General features: G+C 34.2%; 1 protein-coding gene across 4 annotated transcripts in view; it reads right to left on the reverse strand.

The window, feature by feature from the left end:
* The window catches only part of USP47 (ubiquitin specific peptidase 47), a 145,963-nt gene that overhangs the window by 19,583 nt on the left and 98,910 nt on the right, over window positions 1-27,470 (reverse strand). For all 4 annotated transcript variants that reach the window (XM_058305727.2, XM_071218213.1, XM_058305726.2 and 1 more), the window contains 9 exons: window positions 24,918-25,013; window positions 24,683-24,835; window positions 13,970-14,137; window positions 6,406-6,537; window positions 5,071-5,147; window positions 4,472-4,527; window positions 2,054-2,166; window positions 1,248-1,352; window positions 539-746 (listed from right to left, as the gene is read on the reverse strand). In XM_058305727.2, the coding sequence (XP_058161710.1) occupies window positions 539-746; window positions 1,248-1,352; window positions 2,054-2,166; window positions 4,472-4,527; window positions 5,071-5,147; window positions 6,406-6,537; window positions 13,970-14,137; window positions 24,683-24,835; window positions 24,918-25,013 (1,108 nt within the window). The remainder of the gene's footprint in view (window positions 1-538; window positions 747-1,247; window positions 1,353-2,053; window positions 2,167-4,471; window positions 4,528-5,070; window positions 5,148-6,405; window positions 6,538-13,969; window positions 14,138-24,682; window positions 24,836-24,917; window positions 25,014-27,470) is intronic.

A 27,470-nucleotide genomic window follows, 5' to 3' on the forward strand; every position in this document is an offset into this window, starting at 1 on the left:
AAATTAGGGGCATGGTGTTTTGTTTTCAATCAATCTCAAGTAAGGAAAAATTCAAAGGTACTGAGTGGATGTGATTTAATGAAGAAAGTAGGAGCTGAAGTCCCTGGAACCTGTAGAAATGGATAGGATGGGAGAAAATGAAAAATATTATCAATGATGGGTCCAAAGAGATCCTGAAAAAAAGACTCTACTTCTTAGACTTTATGGGAACACACCTTTTTAGACCAGTGGTTTCTCTATAAGAGAGAGGGGTGGAGGTGGTTCTATGGGATCAGCTGATAACTTCAGGGAATCACAGCCTTCAAAATGATTCAGTACTGAATAATCCAGTATAGTGTGTTAGTAATTTGCAAGTAATCTAGAACTTAATTTCAAGCCTATTGCTATTTCCCAACCTGCCAAAATTATTCTACACTATAAGAACATATAAAAAATTTACAATGAAATTCACTTCTATAAACAAGTTTAAAAAAAAAAACCTTTCTCATGAACAATTTTAAGTCCAATACAACCCAAAAAATTACGTAAAACTCCTTACCTCCAGGTTTATAAGATTGGAAAACTTGATCAGGTTTTCTTGTCTCCAAAAGCAGATCAAACATATATGTTGACTTGACTCCACCTAGCAGAAGACCCATCGGTGTATCTTCTTCTCCTTCATATGATCGTTCTAGATAATCATGAAACTCATCATATTTAACAAGGCGACAGCAATCCAAGGGAATGATCTCTTCTAAATCCATCATCTAAAAGAAAACAACCCCCCAGCAAAAAACAAAACAAAACAACACATTAGTCTGGTACATAATTCCAACTACCTATAGGTTCTAACAAACAATAAAATCCACATATTTAAATATTTATCTGTTTTTACAGTGGATTGAAAGTTCCATGAGGACAGTAACTATGTCTTATACACTCTTTTATCTCTAATGCCTAATGAAGTAGGCACTCAATAAATATCTGCTAAATGAATGGAAAGAAATAAACAAAGATTGTGTCCCTATTCTAATTCTGGGTTCTAGAAAGTTTAAATGGCTTTTAGAGTGAGAAAGTTCTCAAAAACAATTGAGTATATTCTAAAGGAGAGTTATAAACTATAATCTTTAAGAAATATATTCATTAAATAAGCTATCAAACTTTCTCCAAGTGATTATATTACTATTGACTATAATAATTAGAAAATACATTAATCCTGTTATCAAAGATATCAATAATTAAATGCCAACCATGCAATTAAAACATACCTTATAAGCCATTTCTACTGCTTCCTTTAATGTCTTATCTTTATGAACCTCCAATTTATTTTCCATCATTACTTGTTTTACAGGATGCAAGCAGAACAATTTTATCTGGAAAATGTAAAACATGATCAATTCTGCAGGCCAAGAATTGAAGCTTAATTCTTTTATAGACAGCATTTTAAAAAAATCTCCTTATAAAAAAATATCAGATTATTTTAAAAAGTCATAACTGGAATCATTATCTTCTGTGTATTTTCTCACTTAATAATTTATAGTCCATATTCTCATATAAAAAAGCTAAAAAATCCTGATTTTAACAACTACATGTTTCTTTATAAGCATGTATTATAATTTATGTAATCATTCTCTTACAGTGCACATTCAGGTTGTTTCCAATTTTCCCCTAGTTTGGAAAAAACTTGTGAATATCCTTGTGGTGCAAATTTTTATAGCATAAGTGATTATTTTACTAGTATAATAGCTCCAGAAGAGAAATAACGTAATACATAAAAGAATATGAATTTGTTTAAGGCTCTTGATACATACTACCCAATTTCTACCCAAAAAGGTTTTACCAATTTACTCATCCAGTAGTGGAATATGAGACTGTCCATTTCATTGCACCTCACCAGCACTGATATAATGCATAAAATAAAAAGAAAATCTTTCCTTAGTAATATAGTTGTTATTGTGATTAATGATTATGATGGCATAACCGTCTATAGCATCAACCCAATGAGTTAGTTATAAGAATTACAGTTAAGTACTTCAATAGCAACTTTTTAATAAAAAGCAAAATTAAGGAATACCTTGCATGTATTGCGCTCTATTTCTCGTTGCCTCTTTTCTTGCTCTTCCAGCTCTCTCTCTCTCTGCACCAAATTTTTAATATGTTCTGGGTACTCATCCACTTCCAGAAATTCTAAAAATAAAAACAGAGCAAGACAGTGTGACTAAAAACTGAGTTCCCTTTATTCATTATGGTCTATGTTCCCATAGTATATACTTGTACTACAGTACTTACCAATATATACCTCAATTACATTAATCTTTCAACTTGGAACAACAACTTCTTCCAGGCAAGGGTGAGGAGGTAGATGATAATGAGACCTAGTTAGGTCTGACATTTAAAAAAATTCATATATTTATCTAAAATGGCTCTTAGAGCTCCAGGAAAAAAGCTAACATGAATATTAAAATTTTTAGAATGAAAAGGCCCCTTTAAAATTGGAAAATAAAATCATTTTTATTTCAAACTGCTATCACAATCTAATCAGGTGACCTTGAGACAATTATTTAGCTTCTCTAGACATTTCTTCATCTGAAACAAGCATATTAATAACATCTTCCCCAAAGAATTATTAATTACCTGGGATATAATAAAAGTTCAATAAATGCTGCTGCTGTAACCACTACTATAAATGCTATTTATTTATTTGGTTATTATTTTTCACTATTATTTTTTTATTTTATTTTCTGCTTTTTATTCACTAATATAATCTTTCCTTTGTTCTCAAAGCAGTCTTAGTTTTATATAGTTTATGTAATATCAAGATTCATTTGAATAAAGAAAAAGTGATTATCATTTATGAGGTTACTTTTAAACATCCAGTGAAATCAAAATAACGTATGCAAAAAAAAAATTACTAGACTCACATATATTTCTACTAAAACTTAATGACCATAACTTCATATATAACTCAAAGAATTAAAACTGATAATATAAGATTAAAACTCTGTTTAATAAAGCCAATGATTATTAGATCTGAAATAGGGAAACAATTTATATCAAAAACACCATGCTTCTATAGAAGGTATAATTACTGTGTCTAGAAATAAGCTCTAATTAAAGACTATTCCCTATCATGTCATACAGCGCCCTCTGGTGCTTCATCACAAATTTCCAGTGGAGATAGGAAAACGTATAAAGGAAGGCAGAGTTACTGCACTGTTGGAAATACCTGGAAGGCTGTGTCAAATAGGAAACATGATCTACAGTTTTTACTCTGCCTGTTATGGCCTTGGACAAGTTACTCTTTTAGGGTACACATTTTTTATATGTGAAGAAATAATGATTATTTCTGTTCTGAAATGACTCGTTATAATTTTCATTTAATTTTTCATTAACTCCACAGTAAATTACTGAATTACTATTATTTGCCAGACCCTGGATTATAAATTTGGTGAAAAGATAAAGACTTAATTCTTGCATTAATTGCATTCAGTTTAATGAGTGTTTATGAAATGTAAATAAAAACATTATAATGCTTAAAGTAGATTTATTCATAGAATGGTAATTTCTAAACATAGGAATATGCTGAAAACAAGGGCAGTGATATTATTTTAACACAAATTATGAAAAGACTATGAATAATGTCTCAACCTTTGTAAATATGTACATGTGTACACATATTAATGCATGCACAAACATCCCTACCTACTTGCAATATTGCTTAGGTCAGAGTTTACCAAGAAAAAGGAACTGTAACTTCTTTTAAAGCAATACCAACAAAACAAAACAAAAACAAAGCAAACCCACAAGCTTTGTATAAAGGATTATTTCTGGAATTCTTAAAATTACAATGTAATAAAGAAAGCACATTGGACTCATAAAAGTTTGTTTTTTGAGAAAATAAACAGATATTGAACTCTAGTTCATAAAAAAGTTTCTATTAGAGTGGTAAGTTAGACCAATTCAACTAGTGTTCCCACCCAAAGCATTTAGTTACTAAAACACCAAAAAGTTTGTAGTTAAAATTAAAAAAAGTGATAATAGCTAATTATGAGTTTTTTACCACACGATACCAAATGCTTAAAAGATATCTCGTTTAATTTTTATAATCTATGAAGTAGTAATATTATTCCTATTTTACAGATAAGGACAGGTAAGACTTTAAAAAATTGATTAAAAAGTTAATGAGCTATATGATTGCTTACATGGGTCTGGATTCATCATCACTGCACCAAACTGCATATAATCATACTGCAAATAAAAATCTAGTTTATTTAATGTAGAGTAAATTTTGTTTCTCTCGGTGGATTAAAAACAATAAAGCTTTTTTCCAAATTTTTTTTTTTTACTACTTGACAAGAACTATTCATAAGTTTTTATAATTAGTTATTTCAGGCATCAAAAACTTTAATTGCTCTATCATTAGAAAGTTGTTGAAACATGATAAAGAAATTTGTTTATCATACAGATTATAGTCAAATAACTGGTAACATACTTGCATTTCTTGCTGGATCCTTCAGTCTATATATCAGCATATATGCATTTGTAGAGCTAGCAGAAATATAAAATATAAAATTTTGTTTATAGGAACAATAAGTAGATTGTAAAGTTTCCATTTTCTAGAATCAAATATTTATTTGAACTAGTATTCATCATGCCACTCTTCTCAGACAGGTCTACATTTAAAACATTCTAGACAAAAAGGAAAATTTCTTTTATTTTAATCAGACATTTATAAGAAGATTCCACATCTGTTGGTAATATTAAAGTATTCAACAAACCTCTATCTTTGAATGATTACTACAGTTAAAATTAAGGGTCAATATTATTATTATTTTCTCTGTAGAGGACCAGAGAGTAAGTATCTAAGGCTTTGTGGGCCATTTGGTCTGTCTAAGCTACTCAACTCTGTAGGTAAAGCACATAAGGATCCATAGACAACAAATAAAAATAAGTTCCAATAGAACTTAATTTACAAAAACAGGTGATGGGCCAGAATTGCAGAGCCCTGGTTAAATCTTTAATGGTAAAATCTGTTGCAAAGCTATAATTAATTCTAACTAATAAACTCTAACAATTAGGAAAGTTACTTACCTTGCAAAAGCACTGGAATAATACCCTCTGCTCCCTGAAGATCCACCATGTGTTTTCTTAATGTCCTCTTGTGTTATCTAAAAAATTGTTATATTTTCTTTTTTCAACATCTATAATACCATTACATTAATATTAAAAATGTAACCCAATCTTTTAACCTAGACTTAAATGCTACATAATATCTTCAAGATGGATCTCAACATGGGTATCAAATTATCAAATTTAATCATAATCAGGACTGCTACCTGCCAATGAGTTTTAGTGCTCCTAATCAGATAGCACACAGAAAGGCCCACAATAAGAGGAACCCTGGTAGCTAGTTTCTGGAAACATTTAGTTAGCCTCAAACAAAAGAAAACAAAACAAGACAAATAAACAACAATAAACAAAAGCAAGAAATCTACTGAAAGCAAAAATTAAAGACTGATTTAGTATGGGTCATAAAATGCTTTACTGGACACATATAATTTCTGTTTTTAATGGACCCTGCCATTGGTTATAAACATCTTTACTTGGGGTCACAGCAATCTTAAAAAATCTCTCTTTATTGCGGTTAGTAGTATAAGAATGTTCTTCTTGTACAAAGTGTTAAAAATATGGTGAAGCATAGGAAAATTATAATTAATGTTATTTATGGATATAGTTAACAGTAACACTGTAATATTTTTGCAGCAATGGCAAAGAAGATAAATCAATTCTAAGGGACAAAAATAGGGAGGTATGGGATTTTTCCTTTTGGAGTAATGAAAATGTTCTAAAATTGACTGAAGTGATGACAGCAGAATTCCGTGACGAAAATGAGAGCCACAGAGTGTACACTTTGAATGGACTGTACAAAGCATAAGGCTGTAAAACACAGTGAATTCTGTGGTGGAAAATGGACTGTGGTTAACAGAAGAAATATGAGTAACATTTTGTGTGATCTATGTATCCTTAAAAAAAAAAAGATAAAAAAAGTATCTGGCAAAAAGTAGGCAGTGAATAATTACAATTTAATTTAAAAAATATGAGAACATTCTCTCATGAACTATAATAAATATATAACACTAATACAGGGTGTTGTGAATAGTGTGGATTGGGGGCAAATTACACCAAATATAAGATATGGGCTATAGTTAGGGGTAATATTTCAACAATGCTCTTTCACAGTTTGCAACAATTGTTTCACAACAATGCAAAGTGTTGGTGGTGGGGTTGATGTATGGGACCCTGTATGATGATATGTATGTTTGTTTTGTAAGTTCACAACTTTTATTATACATTTGTTTACATATGTTCATGTATGAAAGATATACTTCAATAAAATTTTTTTAATGAAAAAAAAAATCTTCTTACCCTGCTGACATGTTGATCATTGAAGCTATACCATTGCTCATCACTGAATGACTTTATACAAGCATAATAATGACCACCAGCAGCACTCCCCGAATGAACCATAACAGAGAAGAGCTCATAGATCAAGGAATTCTAAAGGAAAAAAAAGTAACTCAGAGAAGAGGAAAAACATTGTATTGAAACACTTGCTTGTGCACTCCCTATTCTCTATCAACACATAAGGAAGTAACATGATAGTTGTCCTATGTATTACAGGCCAAACCCCCTAAAATAAAGTTAAAATGACAAGTCATCAAATAATGTTAAATACCACAAGCTAAGAGTTTCACAAATTTCATTCAGTGCATTCCATGTTCTAAATATGCAATAACTTTGAGAACTGTGCATATCTATTATTATGAACATATTTTTCGATGTAAAAATTAAATAATTGAAGCAGCTGCAGAATACAAAGCTGTTTGGATATATATAAATAAGACCAAGAAATCCCAAATAACATACAGTTTTTCATTCAAATAAGATTGCTTGTACTTCCTTTACTACAGGGCTGAGGGATATAATTATTTAGAGTATCTTCTAATGTATTCAAGTACTATCTGTACTACACAATGATTTATCGATTAGATATCTCTCACTAACATAAAGAATGCATCCAGAATTATACCTGTAATTAAATTAAAATTATTTAATAGTATCGTGTTCTAAGAAGAATTCTTCAGTTCTTTAGAACTTCAAGTAATTGTGGAAGAAAGTAGGAATAAAGAGGTGATGTATAAAAGAGAGGTGATTTACAAATGATCACTCACAGCTCCTAAGAGTGAGACGTTGGGGATCTCACAGAAATAAAAGAGAAGGTAAGAGAGTTAAAAATGCAGTGCAACATGAGCAAATTCAGTCGTTGGTGAGAAACGAGTTTTCTTTTATTTACTTTTTTCAAGATGAACTAGAGTTTTTCTTCATCCTTTACTAAAAAATCCTGAGAAATGCTACCTAAAACTCTCAAAGACATTCCAGTTTATTTAGGAAATCACTTTAAACTGACAATTACTAATTAAGTAGTGAAATTTCTAGAACAAATTCTGAATACTGATAATGTCACTATTTCTAAAACTACAATAACTACCGAGGTGATGGAGAGCTTTCGGAATTCACCTGCAATACAGAATTTGTGTTTAGGGCATTGACGAACCTATTTTCACAGGGTTAGGTAACTCAATGCTTTTAAATTAAAACGCTTTGAATGTAAAAAGTAAATGGTTGGTTATCATTGGTGTTGACGTATAAAATCTTTAAAACACCTTCTGGAAGTGTGGACATAGACTAAAACATCCTTAAAAGAATTTGGAGACACTGGCCAAAATCTTGTCATGACTGAATGATATGAGCAGTATCTTATGAAATAAGCAGATCCCCCTAATTTAAAAAAGTCCGCCCTTCTACAGCTATACTATTTTTAAAGAATTATCAAAGCCAAAAGGAAACTTTTTTTTTTTCCCTGAAAACTGATGGTAGCGACTTCTAGACCACAGTAATGATGGTAGATTCACAAGACTCAGTCATACCTTGAGGTTTTGGAAATTAGAATTGCATATATCATATTAATAAAAGATAAGACAGCCTATTTAAGAGTAAGGATTCTCAAATATGATAACCTTAGTTTCATATCACAAATAGATTGCTGAGAGGTAGAAAGATAGTAAGAAGAGTGACTTGCTCCAAATCTAAAATGATAGTTTATAAATAAAATCATGTAAAAACATATTCTAACATTCTCTCCTCTTTTAATACTGTTAAAAAACAATGTATTACTCTGAATTAAAACATTTATAAATCTTTAAATGTGAAACTTCCAAATAGAATTACAAGTTTTTAGAGGTGGGTAGAATAAGAGAAAGTTTTATCTTGTCAAATTCCTCTCAAATGCAGCAACTGAAAGACACAGAGATTAAATGATTGGCCCAAATTAATATAGCTTATTAATGGCAAAATCAGAACTAAAACCTAACTCATTTGACCCTCTAATACAGAGGTCTGTAAAAGGACCAGATACCTTGTGGATCAGATGGTCTTTGTCGCAACTATTCAATTCTGCCATTATAGCATGAAACTAGCCATAGACGATATGTAAACAAATGAGAGTAATTATGTGCGATAAAACTTTATTTATAAAAACAGGCAACACGAAACAAACAATCTCAAGAACACCAAGCAGGAAAAACACCCCTCCCCTGCCAAAGAAAAAACGCAAACAAAACATTTAGGTATAACATAGTTAAACTGAACCAGACCAAAGACAAAAAGAAAATCCTGAAAGAAACCAAAGGGCAAAAATACTTCAACCTATTGAGGAACACAGATAAGAATTACAGATTGTTTTCATTAGAAACCATATGAGCAAGAAGAGAGAGTAGTGAACTACTCAAAGTGTTGAAAGAAAAAACCCCCACCAATTTAAAACTCTATATTCAGTGAAACAATCCTTCAAAATGAAGAAGAAATAAAGACTTTCTCAGATAAACAAAAACAGATAATTCATTGTCACCAAATCTGCCCTGCTAGAAATGTTAAAAGAAGTTCTTCAGGAGAAGCAGATGTGGCTCAAGTGATAGGGCTTTCGCCTACCACATGGGAGAGTCTGGGTTCAATCCCTGGGGCCTCCTGGTGAAAAAGAAGAGAAAGTGTGCCTACACGGTGAGCCAGTGCCCATGTGGTAAGCCAGTACCATTGTAGTGAGCTGAGTGCCTGCGCAGCAAGCCAATGCTCACGTGGCAAGGTGAATGCCCACATGGAGAGCCAAGTACCCACTCAGCGAGCCAGGTGCCTGCGCGGTGAACCAGTGTCCACATAAGTGAGTCACACAGCAAGATGATGCAACAAAAGAGAGAAGAAAGGGAGAGTCAAGGTGAAGAACAGCAGAAACCAGGAACTGAAGTGATACAATTAACAGGGAACCTCTTTCCACATCAGAGTCCCCAGGATTGAATCCTGATGAAACCTAGAGGAGAAAAAATGAGAAAAGAAGACCAAAAGAGAAACAGATACAGATGATCGCAAAGCGAATGGACATAGCAAAAACAGCAGGGTGTGGGAAAGGGAGGGGAGGGGGGAAATAAATAATAAAATAAATCTTTAAAAAAAAAAAGTTCTTCAGGCAGAAGGGAAATGATATAGGTCAGAAACCTGGATCTACATAAATAAAGGAAGAGTATCATAGAAGGAATATTGAAGGTAAAATATCTTATTTTTCATTTAAAAGATAGGTTTAAGGCAGAAATAATTGTATTGGGTTGGATTTTAGCACATGAACAGGTAATATGATTGACAGCAAGGTCACAAGCGATAGGGGGAAGGAATTAGAAATATATTATAAGGTACCTACACTAGGTGTGAAACACTACAGTATTGTTTGAAAGTAAACTCTAGGGCAACTGCTAAAACTTTTTAAAAAAGTATAATTGATATGCTGAGAAAGGAGATAAAATATAATAATACAAAATACTCAATTATAAGGCCCAGAAGGCAGAAAGGGGTGGTAGTGGAAAGAAACCAAGAACAAATTCAGTAAATAAAAAAAAAAGTTTCAAATATGATATTAATCAAATTACGTCAATAATCTTTTAAAATGAGGAATGGTCTAAATATACCAATTAAAAGACAGAGACTCAGAGTGGATTAAAAAAACAAGACACTATTATATGTTGTTTACAAGAAATCCACTTCATATACAAATAAATACATTAAAAGTAAAGCATTGAAAAAAAGACATACTTGCATAGACAAAACCACTAATATAGTTAAGAGACTTAGAGAGCCCTCTGTCAGTAACTGATAGATCAGGCAGAAAATCACAACAGCAGAATATACATTTTTCTCAAATTCAAAAGGAACATTTACAAAGATAAATTATATTCTGAGCCATAAAACATACCTTAAAATATTTAAAAGAATGGAAATCGTACAAAGTGTCTTCTGAGATCAAGATGGAACTAAACTAGAAATCAATACCAGAAAGGCAGCTGGCCAATCCCCATATATTTGGAAATTAAACAATGTACTTCTGAATAATCCAAGGGTCAAAGAAGAAATCTCAAGAGAAATTTTAGAATATTCTGAATTAAATGAAAATGAAAATACGATCAGTGGTATTTTGAAGCTGTATGCATCCCAGAAAAACATGTTCTTAAATTTAATTCATTATAAGTAGGTCCTTTTTATGAGGTTACTTCAGTTAAGGTGTGGTGGCCTACCTAGTCCAATCAGGATGGGTTTTATAAATAATTCAATTTTTATTAAAAAAAAAAATACATACATCACAAAAAAATGTTATATTAAAAAATGTAAGAGTTCCCACATACCCCACATCCCACCCCCTGACTCTTTCCATATCAACAACCTCTTTCATCAGTGTGACACTCATTGCATTTGGTGAATACATTTTGGAGCACTACTGCAGCACATGGATTATAGTTTACATTGTAGTTTACACTCTCTCCCAGTACATTCAGTGGGTTATGGCAGGTTATATAATGTCCAGCATCTGTCCCTACAGTATCATTTAGGACAACTCCAAGTCCCCAGAATGTCCCCACATCGTATCTGTTCTTCCATCTCCCTGCCGTCAGCAACTTCCATGGCCATTTTCTCCACATCAATACTACAGTCTCTTCCGTTAGTAAGTCTCAATAAGGTCTATAGTAGAATACCAGTAAATTCACTCTAATCCATATTTTATTCCTCCATCCTGTGGACCCTGGGTTGGTGATGTCCACTCTACATCTACATCGAGAAGGGGCTTAGATCCCACATGGTTGATGGATGCAATTCTCCTACTTGGAGTTGTAGGCACTCTCAGTTCCCTGGTGTGGAGCAAGGTTATGAGCTGGCACCTACATGGGTGAAATCTATGATAAAGTGGAGGTAAATATTTGTACAGGGAAGGGATAAGATGGGGGCATATGGATACCTTTGGGTGGGGCTTTGCAGGCTTCAGAAGGGCTAGGGTTGGGAGGGTGGGTCAGATGACCCAAGGAATTGGGGGGAGGTCTGGAGGGAACAGTTGAACATGGGAGATTGTGGGGTATGTGGTTGAAACTATAATGTTGAGAAAACTCTTTAGAAAATATAATAAGGAAGGATTACCTGTTCAAGGTGCTTAAGGGGGGCATCTGGCATAAGGCAGGCTTCTAGGGAGTGTGTGAGTGCTCATCTTGTCACTGTGTGTTATATCATTCAGTAGAGACCCATACAACAAGTGGGAAGGTGTACCCACATCCTGGGGAGGCCTGATGTTCTAAAACAGAGGGAATTGTGTCTCTTGAGAGAATTGGTGGCTCCCAATGGGGAAGGTCAGTCTAGTATGTCAAGCCCTCAGCATTGTTGCAAGTATTTCTGAATCTGGTCCTTTGAGCAGTGAAGGATGGGTTTTAATCCTATTACTGGATTACTTTATAAGCAGAATGAATTTCGGACATAGAATGAGAAAGCCACAGAGAAGAGCCAGAGCTGAAATTCAACAGAACCTGGAAGAGAAGCGAGAAACCAGGAGATGCCACCATGTGCCTTGCCATTTGATAAGCTAAGGACCAAGCCCCAGAACACTACAATCTTGGGGAAGAAAGCATCATCCTGATGACACTTTGATTTGGACTTTTGTCTCAGCCTAAAACCATGAGTGAAAAAATTCTCATTATGCAAACTGACCCATTTCACGATATTTGCTTAGGCAGCCAAGGAAACTAAACACAACTTCCCAAAATTTGTGGAATGCAGTGAAAACAGTGCTTAGAAAGAAATTTGTAGAATTAAATGCATATATTAGAAAAGAAAGACCAAAAAGTAATAACCTAAGCTCTCATCCTAGAAGAGTAGAGAAAGAAAAACAATTTAAGTCTAAAGCAAGCCAAAGAAAATATACATACAAATTAATGCAGGAAAATCAATGAAATTGAAACCAGGAAACAATAAAGTCAATACCAACACAAAATAGCCCTTTGAAAAGATCAATAAAATGAATAAACCTCTAGTCAGGATAACCAAGGAAAAAAGAGAGAACAAATTGTCAAAACCAGAAATCAAAGAGGGTTCACCACTACTGAACCCATGGACTTTATAAAGACAATAAAGAAATCTTATAACAATTCTATGTCCATCAATTTGGTAATTTATTAAAATGGACCAATTTCTTGAAAGACACATTACCAAAACTTACCCAGGAGAAATAGCCTGAATAGCCTTATATCTATTAAAGAAATTGAATCAATAAATAATAACTTTTGCAAAATGAAGCACCAGGCCAAGAAGGCTTCACCTGTGCATTCTACCAAATGTTAAGGAACAAATAATACCAATTCTCCTAATCTCTTTCAGAGATTACTGGAGTCCGTTATAAGGAGAATGAATTTCAGAGAGAAAGAGAGAAAGCCAAAGGGTACAGTCTCCTCTCATCACTCCTATTCAGCATCATGGTACAAGTCCTAGCTAGTGCAATAAAATAAGAAAAAGAAATAAAAGGTATACAGATTGGAAAGTAAGATATAGAAGTGTCTTTATTCCAAGATGACATGATAGTCTATGTAGAAGAGGCAAGGAGCTGGATTTGGTGAGTCATGATTCACCATCTCCTGCTCTAAATGCAATGTTCCTTATACTAAATTATAATGCCTCTCTTACATTATTTATTAGAGAGCAATTGCCACCCATCTTTCTGCCCTCAAAAAGATAAAAGGTAGTGATGATAATAGTGAGAATAATGGTCTTGTTTAAAAACAATTTTATGCAAATGAAACACTAGTCTTAAATGAACTTAAAAAATTTCTATTTTTAATGTGACAGTAAGACTTGAGCTAGTGATCAGTCTTCAGGTTGGTGATTTGTTTTTCACACCATGTTCAAGATATTTTCTCTCTAATCCTCCCCTCAGTGAGGCAGAATATATGTATAAGAAAATAAGTTTGAGAAAACCTTAAAATCATAGAGACAGAGACAAAATAGGTCCTACCGCAGAGACTACCTAATCTCATGGTTTTCAAACTTTGATCCATTAAACTATATTATTTTTTGAAGTGTCATGGGAAGAGGTGGGAGGCTGAGGGCTTTGGCTTTACCTCAAAAAAGACCAGTTCTTTCATTAAGTGTTTCATGGCCAGAAATTTAAAAATCAACAGATCTAGTCCAATGCTTTCACATTCCTATACGAGAAAACTCCAATGTTTTATAAGATTTAGAGATTTTCTGCAACTTTATAGGCAGAAATAGTACAAATCTTGGTTTCCTTACCAACAGACATCCTTTTCACACCACTATCTGGGATTTGCTAACATAGATTCATTTCAGGTTCCCAGAAATTAATGTCCCTACCTAAAGGGAGGAGTTTTTCCTGAAGTTTAATTATGATCATATACATAAGTAAAAACATGTCTTAAAAAAAAAAGTCTGAACTTTCAAAAATTATGTATCTTAAAAAGAAGTTCATTGTATAAATGATCATAGTTATAGCTACCATACAGCAGTTCAGAGATTAGTTTATTAACTCTGGCAACTAAAAAACACAAATTAAAAAAGGTACCTTTTCAAGTCCTGGTTTTGAAATCTTTTCAGTTCCACTATTGCTTTCCAGGCAAATTCCTTCATCAACACCATCATCATTGGAGAAATCATTGCTCATCTGATCACTATGACAACTGCCTTCATTTTCTGCTCCACTGTCAGTACAACTTTCAGTCTGAGGAGATTTCTTAATAAAACATAATTATGTTAAAATTATGCACTAAATAAAAAGAAAATATATTTGGGAAAACTTTTTATCTACTTTGGTGCTAACTTTTCCCACATCATACTAAGAAATTCTTATTAAAAATATTTAGTTTTCTTTAAGTAAATTTATATTATCTCTTAAAAATGAAACATTCAGTAAAATTTTAAAAAACCACAATGTATTTTAAAAGCATCTGTGTCCTTAAAATTCTAATACAACAAATTAGTGAATCAAAATCTATCAAATCTCATTTATGTTTATAGTTGCAAAGTGACAATATAAACTATTTCTTTCAACAAAACACATAAAAGTAAGCATCTGAGCTACAAAATGAGCTTCTCTGGCCCTCAAATCCCAAATTAATATCATCTACTTTCTTGAACAAAACATTCAATTCAGTCTATCAATGTGCTAGGTATTAAAGACAATTAGAAAACTATAAGACATTTTATCTTTGTCTTAAGAATTTCAAACTCTAGTGTACAGGTGGTAGAAATGTAACACTGAGAAATCATATTTTTTCAATGAGAAGTTGCTGTTATATCACTTCCACACAAATTTAAGTTGGAGAATTCTGCTTCTTAAAAATCCCCAAAAAACCATTTGTTTCCTTTTCTTTAACACTTTATATATATGTACCTAAAACTGTTTTTGCCAAGACAAATGTAAGTCAATGTAGGGTATGTATCAAAGATACAGTCCCCATCCCTCAAGCTTGTGGTTCATGGAAAACTAGAGATAAAAAACAACTTAATAACTCCAGAATAAGTCCAAAGAAATAATTCTTCAAATTTCATCAAGTAAGCCAAAGTATCTTTACCCTTCTCTCAAGAATGGACATAGAATTTCCTAAAAAGATATTGTCATACTTTATTATATCTAGGTTTTCCTCCTGTGGAAAAGATTTCCCTTTATAAAAAATATATTAGAAATATACAGCAGACTGATCCAAGACTTCTCTCTGTTTGATTAGGAATCCTCCAAGGATTAGGTCTCCTTAAGGTAATTTCCAAACTAAGCAGAAGTATATATTATTTTAAATTTAATCATTCAAAATATTATCTGGTCAGAGATACCATTCAATTAACATCTTCATCGAAGGTACTCTTTCTTACAAAAGTTATTAAAAGTATGTAGTATCCTTACTTTATAGACAAGGAAAACTGAGGGGCAGAAAGTTTACATGAATTATCCAAACACATGATGCTAGTACATAGCAAGACAACGAACGAACCCATATACAGTGGGCCCAAAATATGTGTTCTTCAATACCATATCGTTCTTTAATATTTCAGAGTACTAAATAAAACCTGATGAATGTTTCAAATTATTTTTGAGCTCCTGGGTAAAAGGCATTTTAATAACTATAAAATAATCACTTATACTCAGAAAAAATGCTTCAAGATAATTTTGAGAAAAATAAACATTACTCCATAACAAATATGCTAATTGGTTGCAAATATTCCCCATTATGAAATTTAGAAGAGTTTCCAAAAGAACAGAGTGGCACATTATTGATCTTTTATTGGATAGTGCTAGAAAAACCGAGAATTATGAAAGGCCAATGAGTAGAAGAAAGAGAGCATTACTCTGTGTTCTTCAAAGTACTAGTCTCAAAGTATTTTGTTTGTTTGTTTGTTTTTATTTCTCTTCTCTTCCCCTCACCCCCGCCCCAGTTGTCTGTTCTCTGTGTCCATTTGCTGCGTGTTCTTCTTTTGTTCGCTTCTGTTGTCAGCGGCATGGGAATCTGTGTCTCTTTTTGTTGCGTCATCTTGCTGTGTCAGCTCTCCATGTGTGCAGCGCCATTCCTGGGCAGGCTGCACTTTCTTTTGCTTTGGGCGGCACTCCTTACGGGGTGCACTCCTTGCGCGTCGGGCCCCCCTACATGGGGGGCACCCCTGTGTGGTACGGCACTCCTTGTGTGCATCAGCACTGTGCATGGGCCAGCTCCACACAGGTCAAGGAGGCCCAGGGTTTGAACCACGGACCTCCCATGTGGTAGACGGACTCCCTATCCATTAGGCGAAGTCCGCTTCCCTCAAAGCATTTAAAGAAAAAGAAAAAGACAGAAAAATCTTTATCTTCTAGTTTTCCAACCTAACCAATTTAAGAGCTAACACACGTTAAGGGGAAACACCCTAGAGACCTTAATCCTTAAAAAAGAGACTAAGAAAAATACAAGAAATTAAATCCATGTTCTCCAGTTTGTTCTTTTATTCACTTATTCATTTATATTTTTTCTGGGTTTATAATATACCAGAAACACAAGAATAGTCTACCTATATATATAATGGTTAGTTTTGATAATTAAGAAAGTTATGGCACATGAGATTACCATTCAGCTCCAAGAAAGAATTCTTAAAATTGAGATCCTTATTGTTTTTTCTAAGAGTATCATAAGTTACTCTGACCAAAGAAGGTTTAAAATATAATTTATGGTGGTTGGGAATATTTGGACAAAGTTAGATCTTTTTATAGAACTTGACATTACATAATAAGAAGACAAAAGCTTCCATCAAGATGACAACCTAGCAAGAGGTCAAAAAAATCCTGAAAATGAAATAATACAAAGTTAGAAGACTCACACTTCCCGAAACTAAAACTTCCTAAAAAGCTAAAGTAATCAAAACAGTGTGGTACTAGCTTAAGGACAGCTACATGGAGCAAAAGAATAGAATTGAGAGGCTAGAAATAAATGCATGCATGTATGATCAACTGATTTTCAACAAGGGTGCCAAGTTTACTCAAGGGGGAAAGAACAGTCTAACAAATGGTGATGGGATAACTGATTTACATGTGCAAAAAATATGAAGTTGAACTTCTATCCTACAAAATATACAAAAACCTCAAAATCTAAAATATAAGGGCTAGACTCATAAAACTCTTTTGAGAGAAAATAGAGGTAAACCTTCATGACCGTGAATTTGGCAACAGATATTAGATTTTACACGAAAATTACAAAACAATATCAAAAAGATAAACTTCATCAAAATTAAAACTTTTGTGCATAAAAGGACATTATCAAGAAAATAAAAAGACAGACCACAGAATGAGAGAAAATATTTGCCCATTTGGTTAAGCATCTTGTATCTGGACTATAGTATATAAAGAAAGAAGGACAAACTAAAACACAAATAACCCACTTAGAACATGAGCAAAGGTCTTCTCAAAAGAAGATATACAAATGGCCAATAAGCACATAAAAAGATGCTCAACATCTTTTAGTTATTAGGAAAATACAAGTCAAAACTACAATAAGATGACAGTTCATACCCACCAAGCGCACTCTTATCAAAACAACAAAAGCAAAAACAAAAACAAAAACAAAAAATTAGAGCCCTTGCACATCGCTGGTGTGAATGTAAAATGATGCAGGTTCTGTGGAAAAAACAGTTCAGAGTTTCTCAAAAGGTTAAACATAGAAATATTTTATGATCCAGATTTCCAGGAAGATGGTGGACTAGAAAGACATGGGACTCTCTTCTTTCCCAGAAAAATAGCTAGAGGACAGGCAGAAGTGGCCTGAAAAAAATCTTCTATGGTTTACAACACCAGGGGAAGGCGACAATGCCCAGAAGAGAAAGGGGCAAAGGAAACAAATCATGATGGCAAAACTGCGAATTAAAAGCTGTAGCTACAACTGCCAGGATCCTCCCCTACCTTATAGATACTTTTGAATTTTCAGACCTTGGGGCCACCCACCTACACAGGAAAGGGGGAAATGAGGGACACAGTCTAAGGCTGATTCAGCTTTTGACCCACAAATTTGGTCTGCTGTGTTCCACCACAAGCCCTTCCAGGCTGGATGGGGCCACACCATCGTTTGCCTTGGGATTCAGCAAGGGACTAAAGAGAACCGATCCTCTCAATTTCCCTCTCTACTGACTGAGACTGGTTGTTGAAGATGCAAGGAATTACTTCCTACCTGGGAAAAGGGAGACAGGTTGCCAGGAAAGGTTGCAGAACTATATCTGAGAAAGTCTGAATTATAAGGTTTTCAGCCTTCAAGCAGGCTCCTCTATCACACTGATGTGGTCCATACTGTAGCACACACAATCCAACCAGGTTAACAGAGAAGGACGCTAAAGAGCACCATCTGCTGGCTGATCAAGAAAGTGCACGAGGAAATTAAAAGTAAATAAGAGGTTTTGTCCGGTCTTTACATCCTCCTGCCCCAAGGCCCTTGGAAGTGAGTCTGTAAAACGTAACTGGGTAGAGGGTCCAGATTTGCACAACTAACAGGGACAATCCTAAAGACCCAGAACAGGTTGAAACAAGTATCAAAGAACAACAGTAACACACAACCTTCCTCTGCTAAATCCCTACAAAAGGGAGAAATTGAGTACCAGAGTAAGCTCACCATTATAATCAGATTCCTAGACATCAGCAAAAAATTACAAGCAAAGAAAATGGAAGAAATGGCTTGAGAAAAGGAATATACAAAGCCCCATATGAGGCACAGGATTTGAGACAACTAATCAAGATGCATGCAGATTTCCAAAATCAAATTAATGAGTTGAAAGACAATATTAATTAAAAAAAAAATAAAGGAAATCAAGAAGATACTGAATGCGCACAAAGAAGAATTTGAAAATCTGAAAAGAAAAGTAACAGCTCACAGAAATCAAAGACATGATAGGTGAGATTAAGAAAACATTTAGAGGGAAGTGGCTGTGGTTCAAGCAATTGAGCTCCCGTTTACCACATGGAGGACCTGGATTTGATTTTTGGGACCTCCTGGTAAAAAAGAAAAAAAAAAGGCATCCCAAACCTGTGCGGTGTGTAGAGGCGCAGGCCCCCACATGGTGAAGCGACGCACCAACAAAAACGATAATGCAACCAGATAGGAAAAAAGAAAAAAGAAAGTATTAGGGAAGTAGATGTGGCTCAAGCAATTGGGCTCCCATCTACCATATAGGAAGTCCAGGGTTCGATGCCCAGGGCCTCCTGGTGAAGGCAAGCTGGCCCGTGTGGTGAGCTGGCCCACGTGGAGTGCTGGCCCATGCGGAGTACTGCCCCACACAGGAGTCTTCCCCATGTAGGAGTGCTGGCCCATGCAGAGAGCTGGTGCAGCAAGATGAGCAACAAAAAGAGACACAAAGGAGAGATAATAAGAGACATGGCAGATCAGGGAGCTGAGGTGGCGCAAGAGAATGATCACCTCTCTCCCATCCCAGAAGGTCCCAGAATTGGTTCCCAGAGCCACATAATGAGAATATAAGCAGACACAGAAGAACACACAGTGAATGGACACAGAGAGCAGACAATGGGGGGGGGGGGGAATAAATAAATCATCTTAAAAAAAAAAAAAAGAAAAAGAAAACATTGGAGGCATACAACAGCAGACTCAAAATGACAGAAAACAGAATAAGTGATACAGAAGACAGAACAGCCAAAATTTAAAAGAGAAAAGGAGAAAGAGAAAAAGAATGGGAAAAATTGAGCATTTACTCACGGAGTTGAATAATATCATGAAACAGAACAATATATGTGCCATGGGAGTTCCAGAAGAAGAGAAGGGAAAAGGGGCAGAACGAGAAAGAGTATTTGAGGAAATAATGGCAGAAAATTTCCCAACTCTCATGAAAGAAATGAATTTAAACGTCCAAGGAGTACAGCCTACCCCAATCAATAAATGCAAACAGATCTACTCCAAGACATATACTACTCATAAGGTCAAATGTCAAAGATGGAGAGAAAATTCTGAGAGCAGGGAGAAAGAAGCAAACCATTACATATCAGGAAGGCCCAGTAAGACTTAGTGTGGATTTCTCCTCAGAAACCATGAGGGTGAGAAGACAGTAGTTCAATACATTTAGGATACTAAAAGAGAAAACCTGTCAGCTGAGACTTCTTTATCCAGCAAAACAGTCCTTCAAATATGAAGGTGAGTTTAAAATATTCACAAATAAAAAGAAACTAAGAGAGTTCATAAAAAGAATCCACTTTTGCAGGAAATATTAAAGGGAACCTTACAATCTGAAAAAGAAAGGAGAGAGAGGCTTGGAAGACAGTATAGATGACAGGAATAGCAGAAAGGATAACCATAAGAATAAAAAGACAAAAATAAGACATGACATATGAAAACCAAAGAAAATTGTGAAAATAAGTAATGCACTTATAGTAATATCATTGAATGTGAATAGATTAAACTCCCCAATAAAAAGATATAGTCTGATACAATGGATTAAAAAAAAATGAGCCATCCATATCTGCCTGCAAGAGACTCATCCTAGACCCAGGGATATAAACTGGCTAAAAGTGAAAGGTTGGAAAAAGATACTCCACGCAAATAGTAACCAAAAAAGATCAGGGGCAACTATACTAATATAGGATAAAACAGACTTTAAATGCAAAAAAGTTATAAGAGATACAGAAGACCATTATATTAATAAAAGGGACAATCCACCAGGAAGAAGTAACAGTCATAAGTATCTATGTACCTAACCAGGATGCTCCAAAATAAATGAGGCAAACTCTGGCAAAACTTAGGGGAAAAACAGACATCTCTAGAGTAACAGTTGGGAGACTTCAAGTCACCATCCACATCAGATAGAATAACTAGACAGAAGATCAACAAGGAATCAGAGAACATGAGCAATATGATAAATGAACTGGACCTAACGGACATATACAGAATGTTGCACCCAAACTCGGTGGGTTATACATTCTTCTTAAGTGCTCACAAATCGTTCTCTAGGATAGACCGCATGTTAGGCCACAAGGCAGGTCTCAATAAATATAAAAAGACTGGAATTATACAAAGCATCTTCTCAGATCATAATGGAATGAAACTAGAAATCAATAATAAACAGCAAAGAAGTAAAATCACAATGTATGGAGGCTCAAAAACACACTCCTAAATAATCAGTGTGTCGAAGAAGAAATTTTAAGTGAAATCAGTAAATACATTGAGGCAAATGAAAAGGAGAACATGACTTATCAAAACTTATGGGGGAAGTGGACGTGGCTCAGCTGATAGAGCATCTGCCTACCATACGGGAGGGTCCAGGGTTCGATCTCCAGGCCCTCCTGACGCATGTGGTGAGCTGGCGCATGTGCAGAGTTGCCATGCACAAAGAGTGCTGTGCCACGCAGGGGCGCTTCCACGTGGGGGTGCCCCTGACACAAGGAGAGAGCCCTGCAAGGAGAACCGCCCTGTGGGAAAAAAGTGCAGCCTGTCCAGGAGTGGTGCTCACACACGGAGAGCTGATTCAGCAAGATGACGTAACAAAAAAGAGACGTAGTTTCCTGGTGCCACCAAGGGTGCAAGCGGGCCAAAAGAACACACAGTGAGTTGACACAGAAAGCAGACAATGGGGGGTAGGGAGGGGAGAGAAATAAATAGATCTTTAAAAAAAAACAAACCGAAAAAAACTTAAGGGATACAACAAATGCAGTGCTAAGAAGGAAATTTATAGCCTTAAATGCCTATATTAAAAAAAGGAGCTAAAACCAAAGCTCTAACTGAACAACTGGAGAAACCAGAAAATGAACAGCAATCCACTCCCAAAGCAAGGAAAAGGAAAAAAATAATAAAAGATTAGAGAAGAAATAAATGAAACTGAGAACAAAAAAGCAAGAGAGAAAATCAACAAAACCAAAGTGGCTCTCTGAGAAAATTAATAAAATTGACAAACCCTTACCTAAACTAAAGAAGAGAAAAAGATAGAAGATGCAAATAAATGAGAAATAAAAGCAGTGAAGTTATAACTGACCCCAAAGAAATAAAAAGGATCATAAGAGGACATTATGAGAAACTGTATGTCAATAAACTAGACAACCTATTTCTAGGACAAATTCCTAGAAATGCACAATTTATACTGACACTACAAGAAAAAATTTAACAAACAAATCATATATAAAGAAATTGAATCAACTATCAAAAATCTCCCAACAAAGAAAAGTCCACAACCAGATGGCTTCACAGGTGAATTATACCAAGCACTTCAAGAAGAATAAATACCAATCCTGTTTAAATTCTTCCAAAAAATTGAAGAGGAGGGGAAAATTACCGAATACATTTTACGAAGCTAATAACAAATACAGATAAAGATGCTACAAGAAAGAAAAATTACACACCAATCTCTCTAATGAACAAAGATGCAAAAGTTCTAAACAAAACACTGCTGATAGAATCCAAAAGATAGCAAGAATTATACACTACGACGAAGTTGGATTTATTCCTGGTATGCAATATACCACATTAACAAAATGAAAGGGGGAAAAAAACCACAGGTCATCTTGATAATACAGAAAAGGCATTGAACAAAATCCAGCATCCTTTCTTGATAACACTTCAAAAGATAGGAATAGAAGGAAAATTCCTCAATTAAGGGCTTATATGAAAAACCCACAACCAACATTGTACTCAATGAGGAAAGGCTGAAAGGATCCCTTCTAACATTGGCAACAAGACAAGGATACCCACAATCACCATGGTTATTTAACATTGTGCTAGAAGCAATTAGACAAGGGAAAAAAAAAGCCATCCAAATTGGAAAAGAAGAAGTATAACTATTTATAGATGACATGATCTTACATAGAAAATTCAGAAATGTCTACAACAAACCTACTTGAGCTAAAAAATGAGTTCAATAAATTGGCAGGATAAAAAATCAATATGCAAAAATCTTTAATGTTTCCGTACACTAGTAATGAACAATCTGAAGAGGAAATCGGGAAAATTCCATTTACAGTAGCAACAAAAAGACTCAAATACCTAGGAATCAATTTAACCTAATTAGTACTGGACCTATATGCAGAAAGAAATCAAGTAGGACTTAAACAATAGAAAGACATTCTGTGTTCATGAATTAGAAGACTAAATAATGTGAAAACATCAATCTTAGCTAAATTGATTTGTAGATTCAATACAACCGCAATCAAAATTCCAGCTGCCTACTTTACAGAAATAGAAATGGCAATTACCAAAATTCATTTGGAAGGTAAAAGGCACCTGAATAGCCAAAAACATCCTAAAAAAGAAGAATGAGGGAAGCGGATGAGGCTCAGCCAGTTGGGCATCCCCCAACCACATGGGAGGTCCTGGGTTTGGGTCCCAGTGCCTCCTAAAAGAAGACAAGCAGATGCCCACATCCGCCACAGCGAGAGCTAGACACTTGCACCCTTCTGCAACAAGAGCTGAGGCCAACCGCCCTTCCCCAATGAGAGCTAGATGCCACACTATGTCGCAATGACAGCTAGACACCTGCACCCACCGCAACGAGAACTAGATGATGCACTCCATCACAATGGGCAGATGCCTAAATGAGCAGATGGCACAGGCCAGCAGACACCGCAAGCTGCGGAGAGTGGGTATGGCTGAGGCCTTTGGGTACTCACCTCCCATGTGGGAGGTACTGAGTTCAGTTCCAAGTACCTCCTGGAGAAGGCAAGCAAACAATAAGCAGACAAAGAGAACCATCTGAGGAGGGGGGGATAAATTAAAAATAAAATAAAGTAAAAAATAAATAAATCTTTAAGAAAAAAAAAAGTTGAGTAAGGTGGGAAAACTCTCACTGACTGACCTTGAAACATATTACAAAGCTACAGTGGTCAAAACAGCACAGTACTGGCATAAAGACAGACACACTAATCAGTGGAATAGAGCTGAGAGTACAGAAATTAACCCTCACTCTATGGCCAACTGTTTTTTTTTTAAACAAATCAATTTTATTGATATATGTTAATAAACATACAGTTCATCCAAAGTGTAAAATCAATGGCATTTGCTATAATCACAGTTCTGCATTCATCACTTCAATCATTATTAAAGCGTTTTCATTATTTCAATAATAATAATAATAAACAAAAAACACAAATAAGAAAATTCCTCACCTCTTGATCTCTCTATGCTTCCCCCACTTTACACAGCTGCCATTTCTGGCTATTCATTCCAAAGTATATTATCAATTTCTTTTAGTATAACCACAATATTGTACATTCACCATCTCAAAAATTTTAGAACAATTTCATTATTCCAAAAAGAAAGATGCCACAACCCTTGGTATTCCTTCCTCAGATCTACATAACCACTAATCTCCTTTCATTTTTATAAATTGATTTGTATTTACATTTTATACAAATGGAATCAGACAATATGTAGTACTCTGTGTCTCGTCTCCTTCCCTTAGCATAAATTTATTTTTTGTCTGATATTAACATTATGTACTATTAACTTACATTTGTTCAGTTTCAAAGAAAAAAGGTCTTATATATGCAATTCTACTCATATTCGTGTTTCACATAATGTATTTATCTTTCACATAATACATTTCATTCATACTGAGGCAATAATATAGTATTTGTCCTCCATTTATCAAGACTGTGATAAATGCCACTGAATTGTATACTTAAATGTGGTTAAAATGGCAATTTTATATATATATAAACATAATTTTTTAAAAAAAGGCAGCCTACTGACAGTTACGTCAGTAAGTTAAAAGATAGCTTTTAAAAACACGACTGACCAAATAGATGAATGAAAAATATTTTATAACAAGAAATATAATAAATATTTACCTCATCTTCAATATCAATAAATGTACTCATATCGAGCTCCTCCGGAAAGGTCATCCGATCATTCAATTTAATCCTATGCATAGTTGTATAATCAAAATCAAACCTTTTCAACTGTAAGGTCAGCAGATAAGGGAAATGCAAAAACCGAAGGCCCTAAAAAAGGAAAAAAGTACCCTAATGATTACTGAATATTTATCATATAATTAAGTGCTTTTAATTCCTACATGGCATCTACCTTTCGTGCATCACATTTCTTCTTACAACGTTCACAAAAGTACTGATTTGGGCCATCGAGGATCTCTGGCTGAATAAATGCATGCAATGCTTCTTCCTAGGAAAAAAAGTTTAATAATTAACTTAAAAATATGTTAATGACAAAGCCTTGAATATAAAACATTGCAATTACCTAAACACTCATGGTCAGTAGAATGGCTAGAAAATTAGGAACTTAAAAGTCACCAACAATAAAAATTATCAACAGCAAAATAATGTTATCACTACAAAAACTGACCAAAAATATTTTTTCATTCTGCATGACATCTGCGTGTTCTATGTATTATTTTAAAACATGTGATTTTAGTACATTAATGTTAGTTATTGCTACCTTTTTTTATCATATTTGACTTTATACTGGAGAATTTGTATAAATAATATAACAAGACTCTTAAATTACAAATATCTTCAACTTCTGAAGAATTCACACTATTCATACACTTAAAAAATCTAAATATCACCCTTCATTACTAAATTAAAGGTCAGTAGTCTACCACTATGACTAATTTATAAATATTGAAAAACTGTCCAAACTTCTCACTGCGTGACAGATGCTGCCCCATTTAAAAACGTATAAAAAGAGTTATTGGATGGTTTACCTAGCAAAACCGTATGGTTGTTTTCTCTGTGCCTTAAGACAGAAGTAAGAAACTCAGTGTGCATACAGTTGAAGACTCAAGTGGGCATAAAATTCATTTTAATTCTAAATCACTAACTTTTCATAATTTAAAAATTATATATTTTATTAAAAACTAATATGTAGGATTATACATATATTACCATTTTCATCTGATATCATCTCTTTTTTTCATATAGTATTTCTGGTCTAAGCCAGATATTACATATTACTAGTAATATGTAAAGGGAAAGAAATAGCATTAAGACAAAATATCTTCAATATTTTTCTTCTAATAAAGAACAAATTGTGACTCAAAAAATAAAGGGAGCTTTATCTGGCAAATGGACTTCATTACAAAACGGTTGCCAAAGCTTATAAAACTATCCACATATTATTCAATATAGCTCACTTTGGAACAAGATTAAAAAAACATGAAAAGATATTTAACAGATTTCTAAACTCATCCTCTATCCTATATTGTTCTCAGAACTCAATGAAGCATTAAGGGAGAGAGGAGGGGATGAATTAGCTGGATTGTGGTTGTCTTTTACAGGACCAAGCATTTTACTGAAAGGGCACTTTTGGAAAATGATTTTATTTTGTCTAAAGCAAATTTTAAGAATGAAAAAGACAAATTCTGTAAAAACACAAGAAAAGAAAGAAGATTAAAAAAAATCAGACCTATGGCTTAACACAGATGGACTGATATCATTAGGCTTTCCAACAGAAGTCATTTGAAATGGTAAGTACTGAATATAAAAAATGGGGGGAGGGGAGGGGAACAAGGATGGTGGTGAGAAAACTGTGTAATTCAAATTCTACTTTACACCCTAAACTAAGATATGTGTATTAGTCTCTGGCTTATAGTTCACAGCTAGAAATATTTTCTTTTAAAACAGAAAAGTAACAAAAACAGAGTATTCTGATATACCCTTTACTCAGACTCACCAGCTTTAAACATTTGATACCTTTGTATTATTATTCTCTCTCACACACGTGTATTTTTTTTCTGAACCCTTTGAGAGCAGGTTTACACACCACGTTTTACCTTTTAATACTTTAATGTGATTTTTAAAACGATAAGGATATTCTTACAAAAACAATATCAAACTTAAAAAATTTAATCATTTCAAAGTATTTTCGTCAGCCCATATTCTGATTGTCATTTATCCTAATATAATGTCCTTTATAGCATTTCCCCACTTACAGTAGAGTATCTGTTCCAGGATAATAGACTGCATTTAGACACTTTTCTCACTAGAGTCCTTTAACCAAGAACAGTTCCTTAGTCTGTCTGATGACAGTGTCAATTTTTGAAGAATAAAGGGCAGTTATTTTATAGAGTAATCCACAATTTGGGTTTGTTTACTATCCTTCATGATTTGGTTGAGGTTATACTTTTTTGCCTGACTGCTTCTAGCTACTTGCTAGATAAACTTTTAAGGGTATCACAGTTGCAGGTCATTATGTCTATAACCTCTTCATTAGTGATATTAACTTTAATCACTTTGTGTAGGTGATGTCCAGTTTCTTCACTATATAATTTTTCCCCTTGTAATTATATAAGCAATCTGCAAGAAGACACTTGGAAGCCACATAAAATTCTTGAGCTTTATCAAGCTTTCTATCCTAGATTTAGCATCCACTAACAGATTCTTGAATGAACCAAATTTTAATAATGATGTTTGTTTTATGAACCAACTTGAAAATCTCTTTTAAATCAGCAAATTAAGGCCATTTGTATTTATTGATAGAACTGATTATGTTTGGCATGATCTCTCATTATTATAATCACTGTCTGTATTATGCCATCTTTACTGTCTTTCACTACCTGGCATGTGTTCTTTGCTATTTTAAAATTTTTCTTTTGGTATTTAGGAAGATTAACAATTTTGT

Source organism: Dasypus novemcinctus, chromosome 10 (assembly GCF_030445035.2).
Source record: "Dasypus novemcinctus isolate mDasNov1 chromosome 10, mDasNov1.1.hap2, whole genome shotgun sequence".
NCBI lineage: Eukaryota > Metazoa > Chordata > Mammalia > Cingulata > Dasypodidae > Dasypus > Dasypus novemcinctus.